General features: G+C 50.8%; 1 protein-coding gene across 4 annotated transcripts in view; it reads left to right on the forward strand.

Moving 5' to 3' along the window:
* NUP210 (nucleoporin 210) overlaps nucleotides 1–16,865 on the forward strand; it is a 109,734-nt gene that overhangs the window by 28,018 nt on the left and 64,851 nt on the right. For all 4 annotated transcript variants that reach the window (XM_073231108.1, XM_073231105.1, XM_073231107.1 and 1 more), the window contains exons 5-12: nucleotides 2,698–2,848; nucleotides 4,873–5,005; nucleotides 10,339–10,497; nucleotides 11,051–11,119; nucleotides 13,168–13,274; nucleotides 14,271–14,411; nucleotides 15,272–15,409; nucleotides 16,308–16,463. In XM_073231108.1, coding sequence (XP_073087209.1) covers nucleotides 2,698–2,848; nucleotides 4,873–5,005; nucleotides 10,339–10,497; nucleotides 11,051–11,119; nucleotides 13,168–13,274; nucleotides 14,271–14,411; nucleotides 15,272–15,409; nucleotides 16,308–16,463 — 1,054 coding nt within the window. The remainder of the gene's footprint in view (nucleotides 1–2,697; nucleotides 2,849–4,872; nucleotides 5,006–10,338; nucleotides 10,498–11,050; nucleotides 11,120–13,167; nucleotides 13,275–14,270; nucleotides 14,412–15,271; nucleotides 15,410–16,307; nucleotides 16,464–16,865) is intronic.

Raw genomic sequence — 16,865 nt, forward strand, 5'->3', positions numbered from 1 at the left:
ACCTTTGAAGGGCAGTGGGAAGGGGGTTGTCGCTCGGCTGTGTGCGGGTGGGGGCTTTCATCGTCACTGTCATTGAGGAGCTCAGGATGGTCCCCAGGGTGTGTTCTGTGGGAAATGGTCAGGGAGGCTGGGTGTCTGACTGCATCAGAGGAAGCTCATCCCAGATGACAGAAGCTGTCATGGGGTGCAGGGGAAGGGTTGTGTGTGTGGCCCCAGTGGGCAGTCCCCCACATTGGGGGTGAGTTAAAGGGGAGACAGGTTTTGGGACAGCGCTTCACAGGTGCGAGGCTGTACTCCTCACACGGAGGGTGCAGACGGACTCCTTGTAAGAGGGGCTTGTACACATCTTGATTCATACAATCCTCCCAGCAGCCACGCATGCTTATGTATCACTATTTTTTCCATTTTTCTGAGAAACAGAATTTAAGCTACTTGTCTCAGGTTGGTAAGTGGCAGAGCTAGAATTTGAACAGACCTGTACAGATCTTCACTATCCAGTATCAGCCACTGACTGTTCTGGTTATTAAAATGTAAATACAACAAGTTCATTTCCTCAGATACACTAGCTACACTTCAGGTGCTCCTTAGCCTTGTGGTTGGTTAGTGGTCACTCCATATGGGACAGAGCTGATGTGGATCATATGCAGCGTTGCAGGAAGTTCTGTTGGCCAGTGCTGGTGCAGACCCAGGGTTGGGTTTATATTCCCTGCCATACTGCATTGCCTCATGTTTTAGGAAATGAAAACGTGAAGTCCCTTTTGAGGGAGGAGGACATGATTTAAAAAATTTTCTCACAATAATTTTCAGCCTCCCAGAAAAGTTGCATGTATGGCACAAAAAAGGTTTCCCCAAACCATTTAAGAGCAAGTTGCCAACCTGATGCCCCATCAGTGCACAGTTATTTTAATGTGCACTTTCTACCATTACTGCATATCCACAATACAGCCATCAAAATTAGGAGATCAACACTGATGCCTACAGTCATCAGACCTCATTCAGATTTTGTCAACTTATCCTGATTATGTCCTTTGTAGCAAAAAACCCAGCCCAGAGTCACCCACTGCATGCTGTCATGTCTCTCTGAGTCTCCATCATCCAGAGATACTTCCTTGGTCTTCCTTTGACTTTTGGGACCTTGACACTCATGAAGACGATGGTCCAGTTGTTTTGTAGAATGCCCTCATTTTGGGTTTATCTGTTTCCTCCTGATCAGAGGTAGAGCTTTGTATCTTTGGCAGGCCTATCACAGAGGTGAGATTCTTACTCTTGCAGTTGTATCTTGTCATGGTCCATTGGTCCATTACTGATCATGTTCACTGCCACCACTTGGGTAAGATGGTGTCGCCAGGGCATCCCACTGTCACTTTCAAAACTCCCTTGCAGTTACTAAGTATTTTTTGGGGAGTTAAGAGTTTGGTCTTTTATTTACACCTTTAGAAGTCCAGTTTGGAGCTCTAGGAAACATCTGGGCTCAGCTCACGGCCGTCTACACCCAGACGTCCTCATGGCCTGAATCTGGGTGAGCTGGATCCCCCTCCTGGGTCACAGCTCTTCTCAGGTCTGGGGCCATCAGCCTTTGTTTCCTAAATGAGGTCTGGGATTTCTGGTGTCTCCTAAAGCAGGAACATGGGCTTTACAGTCAGAGAGGCCTGTCTTGTCCTTGTCACTTCCTGCTGTGGCCTTAGTCGGGGGACCAAACCCCCAGCATCAGCTTCCTCATCTATTAAACGCAGGTGCTCACTGTGCCCGCCTCTGAGGACAGCCACGTGGGTCAGCTCATGGACTGGTGCCCAGAGCCCTTTCTGGGCCTGGTGCACCCTAGGTATTCAGGGAACGCTGGTTCCCTGTGCCTTTCTGCACCACTAGGCCCATTTCCTGCCATGACAGCCCCCTGAGCTTCCAAGCTCTTGGCACGTGAACCAAATGGTAACTGAAATCCAAGGCACTAAGACATGTTAGAATCAAAATGTTCTGGATATTCATTAAATTCAGCATGTGACACCTAGTAAAGTGGGGAAAGGAAATAAATTGGCATAGTGCCCTTATGGAATGAAAACATGTCCGATAGACTGCTCTTGTTCAGGCATAAAGGTTGGGCTTATTTGTAAATCATACACTGCAAGTAGGAAACTACCAGAAGGGTGCCTCAAGCCAGCCCTGTTAGCAGCCCACATCCACACCCTGGGGGTCTCTCCTCACAGCATAAGCCCAGGGAGGATAGGATGAGATGTGGTCCCCTAGGCCTGCTATCTCAGGGGCCATTACAGGCTGCAGCTAGCCCAGAGGGGTGGGCTGGAATGAGGCAGGTAGCCCTGGGGAGCCTGGTGGGCCTTGCTGACACCGCCTTGGCTGGGTTTCTAGGCCTAGGCCTGCTTCTTAATTTCCATGGGCCTCACCTTTCACATCTGTGAGGCTGAAGCACTGTGACTAAGCAGGTGGTCCTCAAATTTCAGTGTTTATCACACATGTAGGTTTTGATAAAATGCAGATTGCCAGGCTTCATACAGACAAGAGCCCGAGAATCTGCATTTTTTTATAGGGAACCAGATGGTTCTGATGGAGGACATTGCAGGGACACATTTCTAAGCAGCATGGAGCAGGGCGGTACTGGGCAACGGCTAGAGGTGCCGATAGACAGCGAATATATTAGGTTCGTTGCTTCCACACATCAGGTCTGATGACATGTTCCCTTTCCAGAATCCTCACGTTCTTGGAGTCTACATACATACCTCCTTCCTACATCTCAGAGATGGAGAAGGTGGCCAAGCAGGGGGACACCATCTTGGTGTCTGGAATGAAGACGGGGAGCTCCAAACTCAAGGCACGCATCCAAGAGGCTGTGTACAAGGTGGGCCCTGGGGTGGCACTGGGTTGGCTGCTATGCATGCTCACATGGAGATGCATAAGTGAGGTTCCCTACAGCGGGAGGTGCACGGGTCATGGAGCGGGAACCTCAGGGTGTGATTCCGTATTTGTGTTTGTTTGGTTTGGATTTTTTGAGCCACAGCACAGAGAGGTAGTTTGGACCCAGGGGGCATCAACTCTGGAGTCACAAGCATTAGCTCAATTCTGTTTCAGGGGGAGGTACAGGAACAGGGGGATTGCCATTAATCACCTTCTTTTCTTTTTTAAAAAAAATGTTTTGAAATTTCTATTTGTTTAATTTTATTTAATTGGTATATAATTGACATAATATTATAATAGTTTCAGGTGTACAACATAGTGATTCAGCATTCATATACATTACAAAATGCTCCCCACGGTAAGTGTGGTTGCCACCTGTCACCTCACCAAGGTGTTACAATAGTGCTCACTGTTCCCTGCACTGTACCTTTCATCCCTGTGACCTACTTATTTTATAGCTGGAAGTTTATACCTCTTGCTAACTAGCTTATTTTCAACAAGCACCACTCCCACCCCCCATTCCCAGTATAGGGATGCACCCAAGCCTTTGGGGCTCTGTGAGCAAACTGGAGGCTCCAGGGGTCCTCCATGCCCTCCTTCCTGTGTCCCACTGTGAGCCCTGAGACTGGAGGTCCTGTGGAGAGCTAGGGCTCCTCGCCCCACCTCGTGTCATGTGGACCTCACATCAGCACCCTGTTCTGAAGGGGGTGGAACAGAGGAAACAAGAGCCAGGAGTAGGTCTTGCCAAGAGCCTGGTTCTTTCCATGAATACTGCCCTGCCCATGCATCCTTTTGAAGGTGCAAACCTGAGATCTTGGTGTGTAGGCAGGAAGGCTGTGGTACTTCCTCTGCCATTTAATTTCTAGTGACGGATGAGAGAACTCTCCCTATGACTGTCCTCATTGGGTCAGCTGTTGGCTGGGAAGTTGTGGAGGGTTTCAGAAACATGAGACATGCCCTGTCACAGGCTGGCCCCACAGCTCTCTGCAGTTAGTGCTCAGAGACAATATTCCTTTTCTTATTCTGGGCCCAGGCTGGGCTGGGGGCTGGGCCCCCTTGGGCTGGGAAGGCACCCTTGTTCTGCCTGCTCCCCTGCCTGCCTTGCCGGAGAGCACCCACCACAGAGCCCAGCCCAAAGTTGGCACTTTGTATGTTTTTTTCTTTTTTAATGAATAAAAAATGTTATTTAACTTATTGTTAGGTGAGGGAACCAGTATGATGTTATGACTGGTTCAAGGGAGAGTCCAAAGAATTTAGAAGTAGATGCAGAACTGGTCAGTGTCTGTGGGACAGTCACTGACGGCACCTCCACCAGAGAAATGCCTCAGCACTTCTGTGGATGCGAATCCCGTGTGTTGCCATCACTGTTCTCCCACCTGCAGAATTGCCGGACAGCTCAAGGGCAACGGAAGGTGCAGCCCCTATAGGATCTGGTAATCCAAGGAGTGCACTAGACCCTGTACTGTACTTGTGGTCTTCCTCCCCTTTCAGAGTCTGTCACCCCTTTTTCTGACGAGGTCACGGTGGGGGTGAGAGGTGGGCAGGAGGGGCTGAGGACCATTCCAGGTTTGCCTGCGGTTTCCTACTCTCCCTGGTTTTTGAGGCTTTTGTGGAGGAGACCCATGTCCCTGGTGGCCACAGTATCTGCGGGTATCACTCCTGGCTCTTCACTTTACTTTCTGCTCAGCTGTCATTACTGTAAGTGGAGCTAACATGTACATAATGTAAGGTGATGTGCTTGATCCGTTTGGGCCGTAACCACTGACCACACGCCTGTCGTGCACCAGGGTTCCCCTTGGGTTCTGGGGGTCTGTAGGTGTGTGGCTGTGAGCCTGCCCTGTCTTTTCCACCAGTAACTTCCTGTCCCCATGCAGACTTGCTGAAAAGTTCTGAGAAGTCCCTTTCCCTTGCCTGCACAGCTCCCCACTGCCCAACCCACCTCACTTTTTCTGCCCTCTTTGTTCTAAGAATGTACGCCCTGCAGAGGTCAGGCTGCTGATTTTGGAGAACATCCTTCTGAACCCTGCTTATGACATCTACCTGATGGTGGGGACCTCCATTCGCTACAAGGTGCAGAAGATCAGGCAAGGAAAGATTACAGGTGTGTCCTGACTCAGCTTGCTAATCGTGGCAAAAGGCTTACCTTTTTCTTATAGTGATAATATAACCTAACATAAAACTTACCATTTTAACTATTTTTAAGTGTCCAGCTCAGTGGTATTAAGTACAGTCACACTGTTGTGCAGCCATCCCCACCATCGAGTCACAGAACGCTCCTCATCTTGTAGAACTGAAAGTCTGAAATAACAAGTGTTGGCAAGGATGTGGCAGAAGGGGAGCCCATTTGGTGGGACTGCAAACTGGTGCAGTCACCATGGAAGACAGTGGGGAGTTTCCTCAAAAATTAAAAATAGAAATAACATCTATATCTGGGTGCTTACTCGAAGAAAAAAATACACAAAGACACATGCACCCCTCTGTTCACCACAGCATTATTTACAACAGCTAAGATAGGAAAGCAACCTGAGTGTCCATCCATAGAGGAATGGATAAAGATGTGGTACATATATACAATGGAATATTATTCAGCCATAAAAACGAATGAAATCTTGCCATTTGTGATAACTTGGATGGACCTAGAGGGTATTATGCTGAGTGAAATGAGTCAGAGAAAGACAGATACTGTATGATCTCACTTGTATGTGAAATCTAAAAAACAAAACAAATGAACAAACAAAGTAGAAATGTCAGTCAGAGAGCATGAACTGGTGGTTGCCAGAAGGGAGAGGGACGGGGAGATGGGAGAAGTAAATGACGGACATAAGAGGAACAACAAACAAAAAATCCTGGAGCTCTGTCCCACTGAACACTAACTCCCCACTTGCCCTCTCTCCAATCTCTGAAACCCCCATCCTTCTTTGTCTCTATGATTTGGTTAAGGAGGGGTAACTTAATAAGGCGATCCAAAGAGCTCACCTTAAATTAATTCAGATGCCATGGCCCAGAGGAGCAGCTCCTCCCAGCTACCCAGAAAACTGCAGGTTTGGTCACTGACCTAAGAAGTCAAGTAGTAGCGTCATATAGCATTTGTCCTTTTGTGACTGGCTTCTTTTACTTAGTACAATGTCTTCAAGATTCATGCATGTTGTAGCCTGTGTCAGCATTTGCTTCCTTTTTAAGGCTGAGTAGCTTGCCATTCCGTGGAGGGACCACAGTTTGTTTAGCCATTCATCTGTCAGTGGGCACTTGGGTTGCTTCCACCTTCTGGCCATTGTGAGTACTGCTGCTGTGAGCATGGGTGGGCAAATATCTTTCTGAGACCCTGCTTTCCCTCCTTTTGCGTGTATATCCCTCTGTTTTTAAAATGTCAGAAGCCATGAGCTTTGCCCTGGACTGGGTTTTGCCCTTGGTCTGCCCCTGACTGCTGGGCAGCCTTAGCAAGCCACCGTACCCCTTTGGGGCTCAGTTTCTCACTGGAGCTCTTCAGGCCCCTCTGCCCATGCTGTGAGGGCAGAATGAATTAATGGATGTGGATTTGTTCTAGAAATTCTAAAGCTTTGTGTACATGAGGTACACTTTGCATGGTACATGTTCTTAATGTAGCACCAATTCTCCTAAGTTTTCTTCTTCTTTTTACTGTTTTCTTCAAAGTTTACACGTTTCATAGAGCACAGGATGTCAAGAGTCTCGGGTATGAATGAGAGTCTTACACTTGGGGCCCATCCATCTGAAGTCTTTGACGTGTGCCTAGGCAGATGTCTCCCCAGGTTGGAGGGCCACTCCGCCTGTGATGCAGGGTATTGTTTAAGAAGTGTGTAGAGGCCTCAGCATCCAAGAAACTTGGGTTTTGTTCCATAGATGGGGTCCTGAAAGGCACTGCCTCAACTGAGAGCAGTGGGTCAGAGCATGTTGCCCCTCAGAGGACCACGGAAGCTGAGAACAGGCCCCTCGCCTCTGGGCCCAGTTCTCTCCAACATAGGGTGTCTGCTGGCTGGAAGGCAGCAGACTAGTGGTTCCTGAGTGTCTCTGGGTGCTGGGCTGGCTGCATCTGGCTCTTCTGCATGTTCACCTTGGAAGTGGTGAGGATTTGGTTAAGGAGGGGTAACTTAATAAGGTGATCCAAAGAGCTCACCTTAAATTAATTCAGATGCCATGGCCCAGAGGAGCAGCTCCTCCCAGCTACCCAGAAAACTGCAGGTTTGGTCACTGACCTAAGAAGTCAAAGAATTAGGGCCCATGAAGATACCCCAGGGTGGGAAATAGGCATGTCGCCTCCCTTTCATGACTGGCATAATGAGATGGAAAATTCCTCCTAAAGCCTGATGAGCCTGCTTGGCATGGGACTGGAGTGGACTACAGGCTATGCTTTGGAAGAGCTGAGCCAGCAAGGGTCCACCATGAACCAGACAAACAAATGAAAAGTCACTGTCCAGTGTTTTAGATGGATTGTTTATTTTTTTAATTGAGATGTAATTCATATCACTGGCATTTTTAACAAGTTTACTAGACAGCAAAGTCCGGAGGCATGAATTACAGCAGATACCTATCTTGCACAGCCCTGCAGAAGGCTCAACGAATTATAGGCTAGAGGACAGTTATGTGGACTAATTAAGATGCAGATCATTATAACCCCAGATTTATTCTTTGTTTTTTTTTCACTTTTTCTTCTTTAAAAATGTCATTTTTCTTCTTTACTTCTGTATTTTTATTTCCTTTATGTCTGCCTTCCTTCATCTGTTTCATGGCTTGCTTTCTTGCAAGCCCATTTATCAAGCATCTCCCGTGTGCCAGCACTCTGCTGGGTGCTGCCTATGCGGTGGTCAGCAGAGCTGCCCAGGCGCCTGCCCTTCTGGAGCACACAGCCCAGTGCAGGACAAAAACGGTCAATCCAGTGATGGTCCTGTGAACGTCTGTGCAGGCAGGGGCAGGTGAGGGAGCAGAGGAGCTCTCAGAGCAGGGTATCTCTGCTGCCTGCAGGGCAGCATTTCTAGTGGGAGCCGTGGTCTCTATCAGTCCTGCCAGTGTTTGAGTTGTGTGCAGTAATCTGTGCAGTTGACTGGCACAGTAGTCATTAGAGCAAAACGTGGGAAGGATATGCAGGCTGAAGGAACTGGTCTCTGAAGAGAATTTGAGTGATTGGAATGGAAATTACTGAAATGAAATGTGGTGAGGTTTGGAAACCCAACTGCATGGACGCATGTTTGGGCTGGGGTTCCTGTGTCAAAGGCTCCACTGTTTGAAGGAACTTGGAACCCAGCATACCTTTAGGTGGTGGCTGCCCAGAACTAATGCATGCTGAGCTGGCGTGAGCAGGGGCCGGAGTCCAGAGGCCAGGGAGTGACTCTCTGTCCTCCTGGGCTCAGACCCGGCTCCCTAGGAGTTCAGTCCCTGGGTGGAGTTGTCATCCCCAGGGATGTGTTGGTCTTCCCTGGAGCCTACATGGGCTGAGGGGTTGGGGAACTCTGACAATTAGAAGTACATCTGAATGGTCAATTAGGGTCAGGAGGGGTCATATCACATTCTTTGTGGGCCTCCTGGCCTACAGAAGGGAAGCCTGTTACCCTCTGCAGATGGTAGCAGGACTTGTCTGGGGCCTCAGGAACACACTTTCTCTGTTTGTGGACAGTGACCCTTAACATCTGCAAAGCCTCTCGTGTTTGGTGCCTCGTACAGGTGTGAGTTCTACATTACTAGGTATATTTAAGTAGCTTATTAAACAAGTCCCTCATTTTCATTGTCTTAGGGTTTTATAAATTTGGTTACACTGGTGCTGTGCAAGATCGTTTGAGAGTCACTATATTCATTTCCCAAACTGGCCTTATTTATCCGGAGAACTTTAAACAAGGGAGGAAGCTAATGCTTTTTTTGTAAAACAGCGTGGAATAATACTGCTTTATTGAGCCATGGTGTCATCTTACTATTATGGCATGTGTCCTTGATACCCTGTGGCCATCTCCTGAACACTGGGGGCATTGTCTGCAAGAACCACAGTCCTGTGTGGCTGGGCTTCTGTCAGTTAACTAAGACAAGGAAGTAGGCTGTGTGTACTCTAAGGGATTCTCTTCCCAGCCTGCACTGATACCCGGAGGGCCTGTTTAAACACAGTTCTGGGCCCTCCCACAGAGTTTGACCCAGCAGGGCTCGACTTTGCAGTTATCTGCAATTCCCAGGGGTTGCTGATGGTCAGGGACCTTCCTCTGAGAATCCTCTGCTCCAGAGCAAATTCTTAGGGACTCACTGGTATATGCAAGACACCCTAGGACAGGAAACAGGCAAGTCGTCTCCCTTTCAGAATTCCTAGGAGTTGTGAAGGGTGCTCTGGCTCACACTCCTCCGGGGTCCTTGCCCTGGGTGGCTTCCACAGCAAGCCCTGAGCTGGAGAGGAATGGTGAGCTGGGAAGCTGGCCATGGCTCTCCGCACACTCTTCCTCTCTCTTGCTGGAAGGCTGGAATATGGTCGTGCCTGTGGGCTCAGTGAGTGGGTTACTCGGTGGGAAATTTGACAGATTAGTCACAGGGCGTGCAGCAGTGGTCATGCTCTGAGACTTTGGTTTGACTCCTGGCTCTACTGCACCCACTGTGGGGCCACAAGCAAGCTCCTCACCTTGATTTCCACAGTTCCCGCAGCCCTAAGATGTAGGCATCAGTTGTACCACTTTGAAGGGTTGTTTTGGGATAAAGTGGGGAGTAATGTACACATACAACACCTAGCATAGTCCTGCCACATCTTGATTTCTCAGTCAGCAGTAGCCATTCATTTCACAAGTGCTTAAAGAGCTGTGATCTCCACTGTACGGGGAGTGGAAGATAGACAGACACGGGGTGGGGGTGGGGGTATTTAATAGAACCTATTATTTCACAGGGAAATTGTTTTTCTTTCTGACCCAGTTTGGTTGAGTTCTCTTCCAGAACATGACACAGAGCAGGGAACCACTGATGGACAGTCTAATAGCAACAGAGAAAATTCTTTGCAAATTATAGACCCAGCTCCTGAAAGCCAGTGAGAGACCATGGACAGCGCCTTTTTGGAAATACCCCAGAGGATGCACAGTGAACCCCACCCTGGACTCCTCAGTGTACAAGCAGAGTTCTCTTATTTCTGAGATGAACAGAAAAGGCTCTAATGCTGGTATTCTGCAAGCAGTCTGCAATTTAAGTCAGAAGCTGGGTTTAATTTAAAAAAAAAAAGCAGCTAACGTCAGTAACAAAAAAAAACTGATTGCCTCTGAAAATTCATGGAGAGTGTCCACAGGCATAGAGAATAAAGTTAAAATTTAAAGTGTTGGGAAAAATTAGGCCAACAAAATAAAATCAACCAGGTGTACTGACAGCAGGGTCCAGGGACTCTGGGTGGGGTTGACGTACTGGCTTCTAACATTTCCTATCCTGTTCTCTCTCTGCCACTGTGGATTTTTTTCTGTTCTGCATGACCAGAACTTTCAATGCCTTCCGATCAGTATGAACTGCAGCTTCAAAACAACACCCCAGGCCCTGAGGGAGACCCAGGCCAGCCTGTGGCCGTCTTGGCCCAGGACACGTCCACGGTCACTGCGGTGCAGCTGGGACAGAGCAACCTGGTCCTCGGCCACAGGAATATCCTTTTCCCCGGCCAGCTCGTGCGCATACACACATCCTGTGTGCAGGAGATCTACTGTTTGGAACTCAAGTCATTTTTCTCCCTGAAAGCTTGGCTAGGCTAAAAATAGCCCTGTTTTCCCTCAAGGTCTGAAAATCAGAAAGAACCAAAATAGCAATGCGGCTGAGAGAATTGCTCACCTCTGGATGACTCAGTGGAGGGCTCCTGGGATGAGGGGGTGGCGGGTGCCAAGCCCCAGTCCTTCTCTGGCCCCAGCGGCCTCCTCCAAGTGCCCTGGCGTGTGGGTTGACCCTGTCCCAGACTTGTCCTCGTGCCCTGTGTGTTCTCCAGTGTCCCTTGCAGGGATCCCCCTCTCCTAGTATAGAAGGTGCGGTGCAGCCTCTGATTGTGTAAAATGGCTTTGCCTCACCTCGGCCTCAGGCAGGGGGGCTTTCATCCCCTCTTCTGTCCGTGGGATGTCTGGGTGGTAAGCAAGCCACCTGAGCCAAGCCGAGGCCTACCAACTGGTTTATTTGCCATTTTATGTTTTTTCCTTAATTAAGAATCCAGGTATCCGCATGCAGGGTGCTTCCAGGTTACCCAACAGCACTGTGTACGTGGTTGAGCCTGGATACCTGGGTGAGTGTGGGCATCCCGAGTCTTCCTGGATACTGCTTCTTTGAGATTACAGGAGTGAAAAAATAAAATGAGAGCAGTGGCTCCCCAGAAAATGCTTCCCTCTGTCCAGTGGGGAGGCTGGGACCATCAACACCCCCCACCCTTGCCAGGCTGCTTCCCAGTCCTTCCCCCATTGGCACATAGAAACTGAGGGTGGACTGAGGTCAGGTGGCGGCCAGCTTGGCCAGGAGTGAAAGGATAGGGCTGAGTGGGGAGGGCTGTGTCTCCTCCCGGTCTGTCTTCGTACCAGGACTGTTCAGGCCTGACCATGGCTGTGGACTGTGGGAGGCTGGGCACCCAGAGGTCAGCTCAGTTACGAGGGGTCCCTGTGGTGACACGGCGGTTGGTAGATGTCTTTGCAGGAAGGAGAGTGAGACATTTGAGAGGAAAGGAGGAATCTGTAGCCATGAAGAATCCAGAGGGGCAGAGCCGGGGCCCAGGAGCTGCTGGGCATCCCCCTCTCACCTCTGGATGACTCACTGGAGGGCTCCTGGGATGAGGGTGGTGGGAACCAAGCCTCACTTCTCTGGCACCTGTGGCCTCCGAGCGCCCTGGCATGTGGGTTGACCCTGTCTCAGACTTGTCCTCATGCCCCGTGTGCTCTCCAGTGTCCCTTGCAGGGATCCCCCTTTGCCAGCATAGGAAGTGTGGGTTCAGCCTCTGATTCTGGAAAATGGCTTTGCCTCACCTCGGCCTCCGGCAGGGGGGCTTTCATCCCCTCTTCTGTCCATGGGATGTCTGGGTGGTAAGCAAGCCACCTCAGCCAAGTGGAGAGACAACCATTTGAGAGATGTCCAGATACACATGTCACCCTGGGGCACCCGTGCCTCCTTTGTCTGAGCTGACTCACCAGGTCAGGTCACAGGAGTGGTTCAGGCAAGAGAGCATTTGACTGAAGTGCAGCAGACCCCACGGTCCTCATGTCACCACCACGCAAGATTGTTGTTTGGTGCAGCCCAAGCTGACAATGTGGTGACACCCTGTGTGTCTCAGGAGTTTCATTTACTCAGAAACATTTTCTTGGTATTTTTCATCTGCTGGGCACTGGAATTCTGGAGGAAGGCAGATGGGTCCTGTGCCTGCATTTGCCGGGCGAGATCACAAACGCACTGCCAGGACAGTGGAGAGGAGTGACACGTGTGTGCAGAGGAAAGGCTTCTGGGAGGTGGTTTTTGAGGCAGGCATTTTCTCAGAAGCCACTGTTTCATGGGTAGGTCAGCCTGGCCGAGGGAACAGCTCAGGCAAAGGTGCAGAGGGAGAAAGCATGTGGCATCACGGGGATCAGCGAGCAACCTCGTGTGTGGGAGAAGATAGCAAGGACAGCAGAGTGGAACGAGCAGTGCCAGGCCTCAGTGTAGACTGCTGTGCGTTCAGAGTGCAGACCTACTGTGCATTCAGAGTGTAGACTCACTGTGCATTCAGAGTGTAAACTCACTACAGGATTCAGCATGTAGATGTACTGTGGACAGTGTTGAATGAGCCCCTGAGCAGCCAGTGCAGGATATGTTTAGGTTTGGTCCTGGGGAATCTGAGGGCTCAGGCCTGATGGTGGGCAGTAGGTCTCCCGTCATTAGTAGCTGTTCCTTGTCCCTGGAGGCATGCAGGGTGAGTGCCTGTGGGCATCCAGGTGAGGGATTGTGGGCCCTCCAGGTGAGGGGCAATGGGTCTTCCAAGTGAAGGGTTGTGGGCCCTCCAGGTGAGGGATTGTGGGCCCTCTGGGTGAGGGGTTGTGGGTGTCCGGGTGAGGGGTTGTGGGTCCTCCGGGTGAGGGGTTGTGGGCCCTCTGGGTGAGGGGTTGTGGACATCCAGGTGAGGGGTTGTGGGTCCTCCAGGTGAGGGGTTATGGGCCCTCCAGGTAAGGGATTGTGGGTGTCCAGGTGAGGGGTTGTGGGCGTCCAGGTAAGCGGTTGTGAGGTCATGGTGCTGAGGATGCTTGGTCCCATCCTCTTCCTCAGCTGCATGCCCCTGTGGCCTGAGTGGTTGGGCTCTGCTGCTTGCCTGTTTTCTAGGGTTCACAGTCCACCCTGGTGGCAGGTGGGTGCTTGAGACTGGCCGCCTGTATGAAATCACCATTGAAGTGCTTGACAAGTCCGGCAACAAGGTCTTCCTGTCGGATGTGAGTCCCTGCGTCATCCCCTGCTGGGTGGCAAAATGGAAAGTGTCCCTCAGGGCAGCTGCCCTGTGAGCAACCCCTGAAGCATCGGGGGCTCCCATGAGTTTGGGTGCTGCTGGGTCCATGGGAGACACTACTGTGGAATTCTCAGGGCATCTCAAGACCCTGGAAGCCTGTGGGTCTGTACACAGCAGCCCTACTCCTGGCGGGGCTGGAGCAGGGAGCAGAGGCCACAGGCAGCAGGGTTCCGGGAGGTGGTGACGGGCCCTGCTGGCCAGCAGCCCCCCGCTCCCTTCCTCTTAGCCTGGGGACTTCATAGTGCTGAGAATCCGTCATTCCCTGCTCTGCAGAGCATTGGGAGCACTTCATGACCTCCCTGCAGGGCCAGGAATGCCTATTACCCTCCAGAGGCCCCACGTGACTGAGGCCAACCACCGGTAGCTTTCTGGCTCTGGAAGGGAGCTTCAGACCAAAGGGCAGATGGAGAGCATCTCGGTCCTTGTTGGTCCCCTTTGAGACTTTCCCAGGATCAATGGTACAACATCTTGGATTTTCCTGGTGGAGTCTGCGGTTTTAGAAGGAGGCAAGGTTTCCTCTTTGGATGCTTTGCAGAAGTGATTGTTTTCCTCATGTTTTGAAACAGAAATGTGGTTGATTACTTTTTGGGAAGCTAGTGCTAGGGGCTTTTCATGTATTTTTTTTTTGTATTTGGTCATTTCCTGGTTGGGACCTCCGAGTCTGAGAAAGCCAGCAGTTGGCTTCAGACTTCCTTGAGTGTCACACAGGCAACCACAACAAGGACCCAGGCCATTGGGTCATGCAGGGGGGGAGTCAAAGGACAGTGCTCAGGTCCAGGACCTCATCCAGGCCGTCTGATGGCTTTGAAGGCCCCTGGGCCTGTCCTGGCCACACCTGTGGGTCCTGTTTCTCTTTCCGACACTGACTTTGCTGAGCTGTCACAGAAGCACTTTTCTCTGATCCTCCTGCCTCGCCTTCTAGAACATCCGCATTGAAACCATGCTTCCTCCTGAGTTCTTTGAGGTGCTGGCTTCTTCCCAGAATGGGTCGTACCATCACATCAGGGCAACAAAGAGGGGCCAGACGGCCATCGAGGCAGCTCTCACTTCCGTGGTGGACCAGGCAAGTTGGCGACCCCCGCATCTGTCCCCTAGGCACTTGTCTGGCAGAAGTGTCCACCCCAGCTGGGCGTGAGCTCTGTCCGGTATGCTGCCCGCATGGGTGCCTGTGGGGCGCTCCTGCTCGGGTCTCACAGAAGGTGTCTGGGCTCTCCCTGTCTTCTGTCCCCACACTGGATCCCCACTTCCTGTGCCCTTTGCCAGCCCCTGTAAAGGTGAGCCTGCACCTTCTGGGATTGGGCCTAGAAACTCTCACGGGAAACAGTGTTGGGCCGTGTGTACAGCTGTGTGCCAGCCAGGAGCCACGAGCATCCCTTGGGCCGTTTTGACTTCTCTGGTCCTTCAGTTTTTCTTATCCCTCCACCCCATGTTTAAAGGCAGTTCAGTTCTAGGTGGGGGCAGTTTTCTACTGATTGGAAAATTGATTTGAATGTTCTCATCTTCCTACCCTGCACAAAACCTCTCCTGGACCTGTAAGAGGCTACAGGAGGAAGTGGTCTGGGAACCAGACAACAATCCCTAGCGAGCCTGCCGCTCCAGCTCTGGGGCTTTGGATGAGTTGCGTTAGTGCCCCTTGCTTCAGTTTCCCCATCTGTAAAGCAGGGTGACCACTTCCATCCCATCGGGGCTGCTGAGAGGATGAAGGCAGGCGGCCTTTCCTTGCAGGCTGTTACAGAGCAGGGAAAGCGGTCTCCATGGAGACAGACAGGTTGCAGGGTCTCTGGCATCTCCTTCCCTCTCCCTCAGTCACAAAGTCTACCCTTGTGACCAGGTCCCCGGGAAGGGGTGGGGATCTGCCTGACTGGGAAAACTGCTGATGACCTGGTTGTCACAGTGACATGCAGTGTCCCTACTCCCTTGTAGGATGGAGGGGTCCACACATTACGGGTGCCTGTGTGGAACCAGCAGGAGGTGGAAATTCACATCCCCATCACCCTCTATCCCAGCATCCTGACGTTTCCGTGGCAACCAAAGACAGGCGCCTATCAGTACACAATAAAGGTAACTGTGAGACCCTTTGGGTGTTTCCATAGATTGGGCCTTTTGTCCATTCTGTTCCTTCCAGTGGTTGGAGAAGATTTAAAATCAGAGAGTCTTATGCTTTCTGTATTTTCTACGGTTTCCATTGCAGCAATGTATGGTAATCAGGAAAAAACTGGAAAAACATAAAAGAGATAACAGTAAAGAAAGCCTGGAATGCAGATTTAACTTCCATATGCATTTATTTTGGTAAAAAGTTACTGTTTTCTGGAAGCAGGGTGAATATCCTTAGAGAAAAATTTGGAATTTAATAGGGAAATGTCTCCAACTCAGCCACCTATCAGGTGTTCTTGGGCTTTGATAGTCATGTGCCTCCCTGGCGTTAGTCGTCAGGCACCGACTCCCACTGGGCTTGAGTCCCCATCAATCCCTGCTGTCTCCATGGCAGTGATGACAGGTGTCCTGTCTGTGCAGTGCGACCCGTGGCCCATTCACTCAGATGTGTCGTCATCCTGGCCCCTCTCAGGCTCTGGGTGGTGGCCTCTGAGTGGGGAAGCTGCTAGACTGTCATTTATTTAATGGCAGACATCTTGCACCTGGTCCTATGGCCCAGGGTCTTTTACTCCAGCACAAGCATTGGGAGGTGTCCCCAGGTTCTGGGCTACTGTCATAGGTATATGCGGATGTGTATATCAGCCACAAGGTCCCCAGAATATGAGGACCAGAAATGAGATGGGGTGGAGACAGCAAGGGGAGGAGGTAGCTCCCTAGCCAGATGTTGGCTAACGCCATGCTTTTCCATGCAGTGGGAGGACACTGACTATATGAGAGAGAGTGAGTGAGTGAGTGTGTGTGTGTAAGAGACAGAGACACACAGGCAGGGCAGGTGGGCTGGTCTGATGATGGTTTTCTTCTTTAGGCCCATGGCGGGAGTGGGAACTTCAGCTGGTCTTCATCAAGCCAAGTGGTTGCCATGGTCACGGTCAAGGGTGTGATGACCACGGGCAGTGACACTGGACTCAGCGTGATCCAGGCACATGATGTGCAGAACCCACTACATTTTGGTGAGATGAAGGTAAGCCCTCAAGGGCTAGGTGCTCATGATGGTGGTCTCTAGCCATCCCCTCTTAACCAACCCACAGGTTTAAATTAATTCATAAGCACCCTGTAGCCTTTGGTCTTGTAGTTGGTTTCAGCAGTGGGCAAGGGGGTAGGGGACTGGGCCCCAGCTCTGCCCTCGAGAGCTCATAGCCATATCGGAGAAATGGTCATGACATCCTACCCCAGGCAGGGGTTGGGACCAGAAGCACCAGGGTCAGCATAGCTGGGGTTTCTGGAAGGGAGACCAGAGAACAGAGAAGACACAGGTAAAGGAGTCATTCTGGAAAATTCCCCAGGCTTGAAAGCTATGAATCTCCAAATTAGAAGAGCCACAGATGTTGGGTGGTAAGTTCATAGTGAAAGGGAAGCCCCTAGA

The sequence above is a fragment of the Manis javanica genome, chromosome 3, assembly GCF_040802235.1.
Source record: "Manis javanica isolate MJ-LG chromosome 3, MJ_LKY, whole genome shotgun sequence".
NCBI lineage: Eukaryota > Metazoa > Chordata > Mammalia > Pholidota > Manidae > Manis > Manis javanica.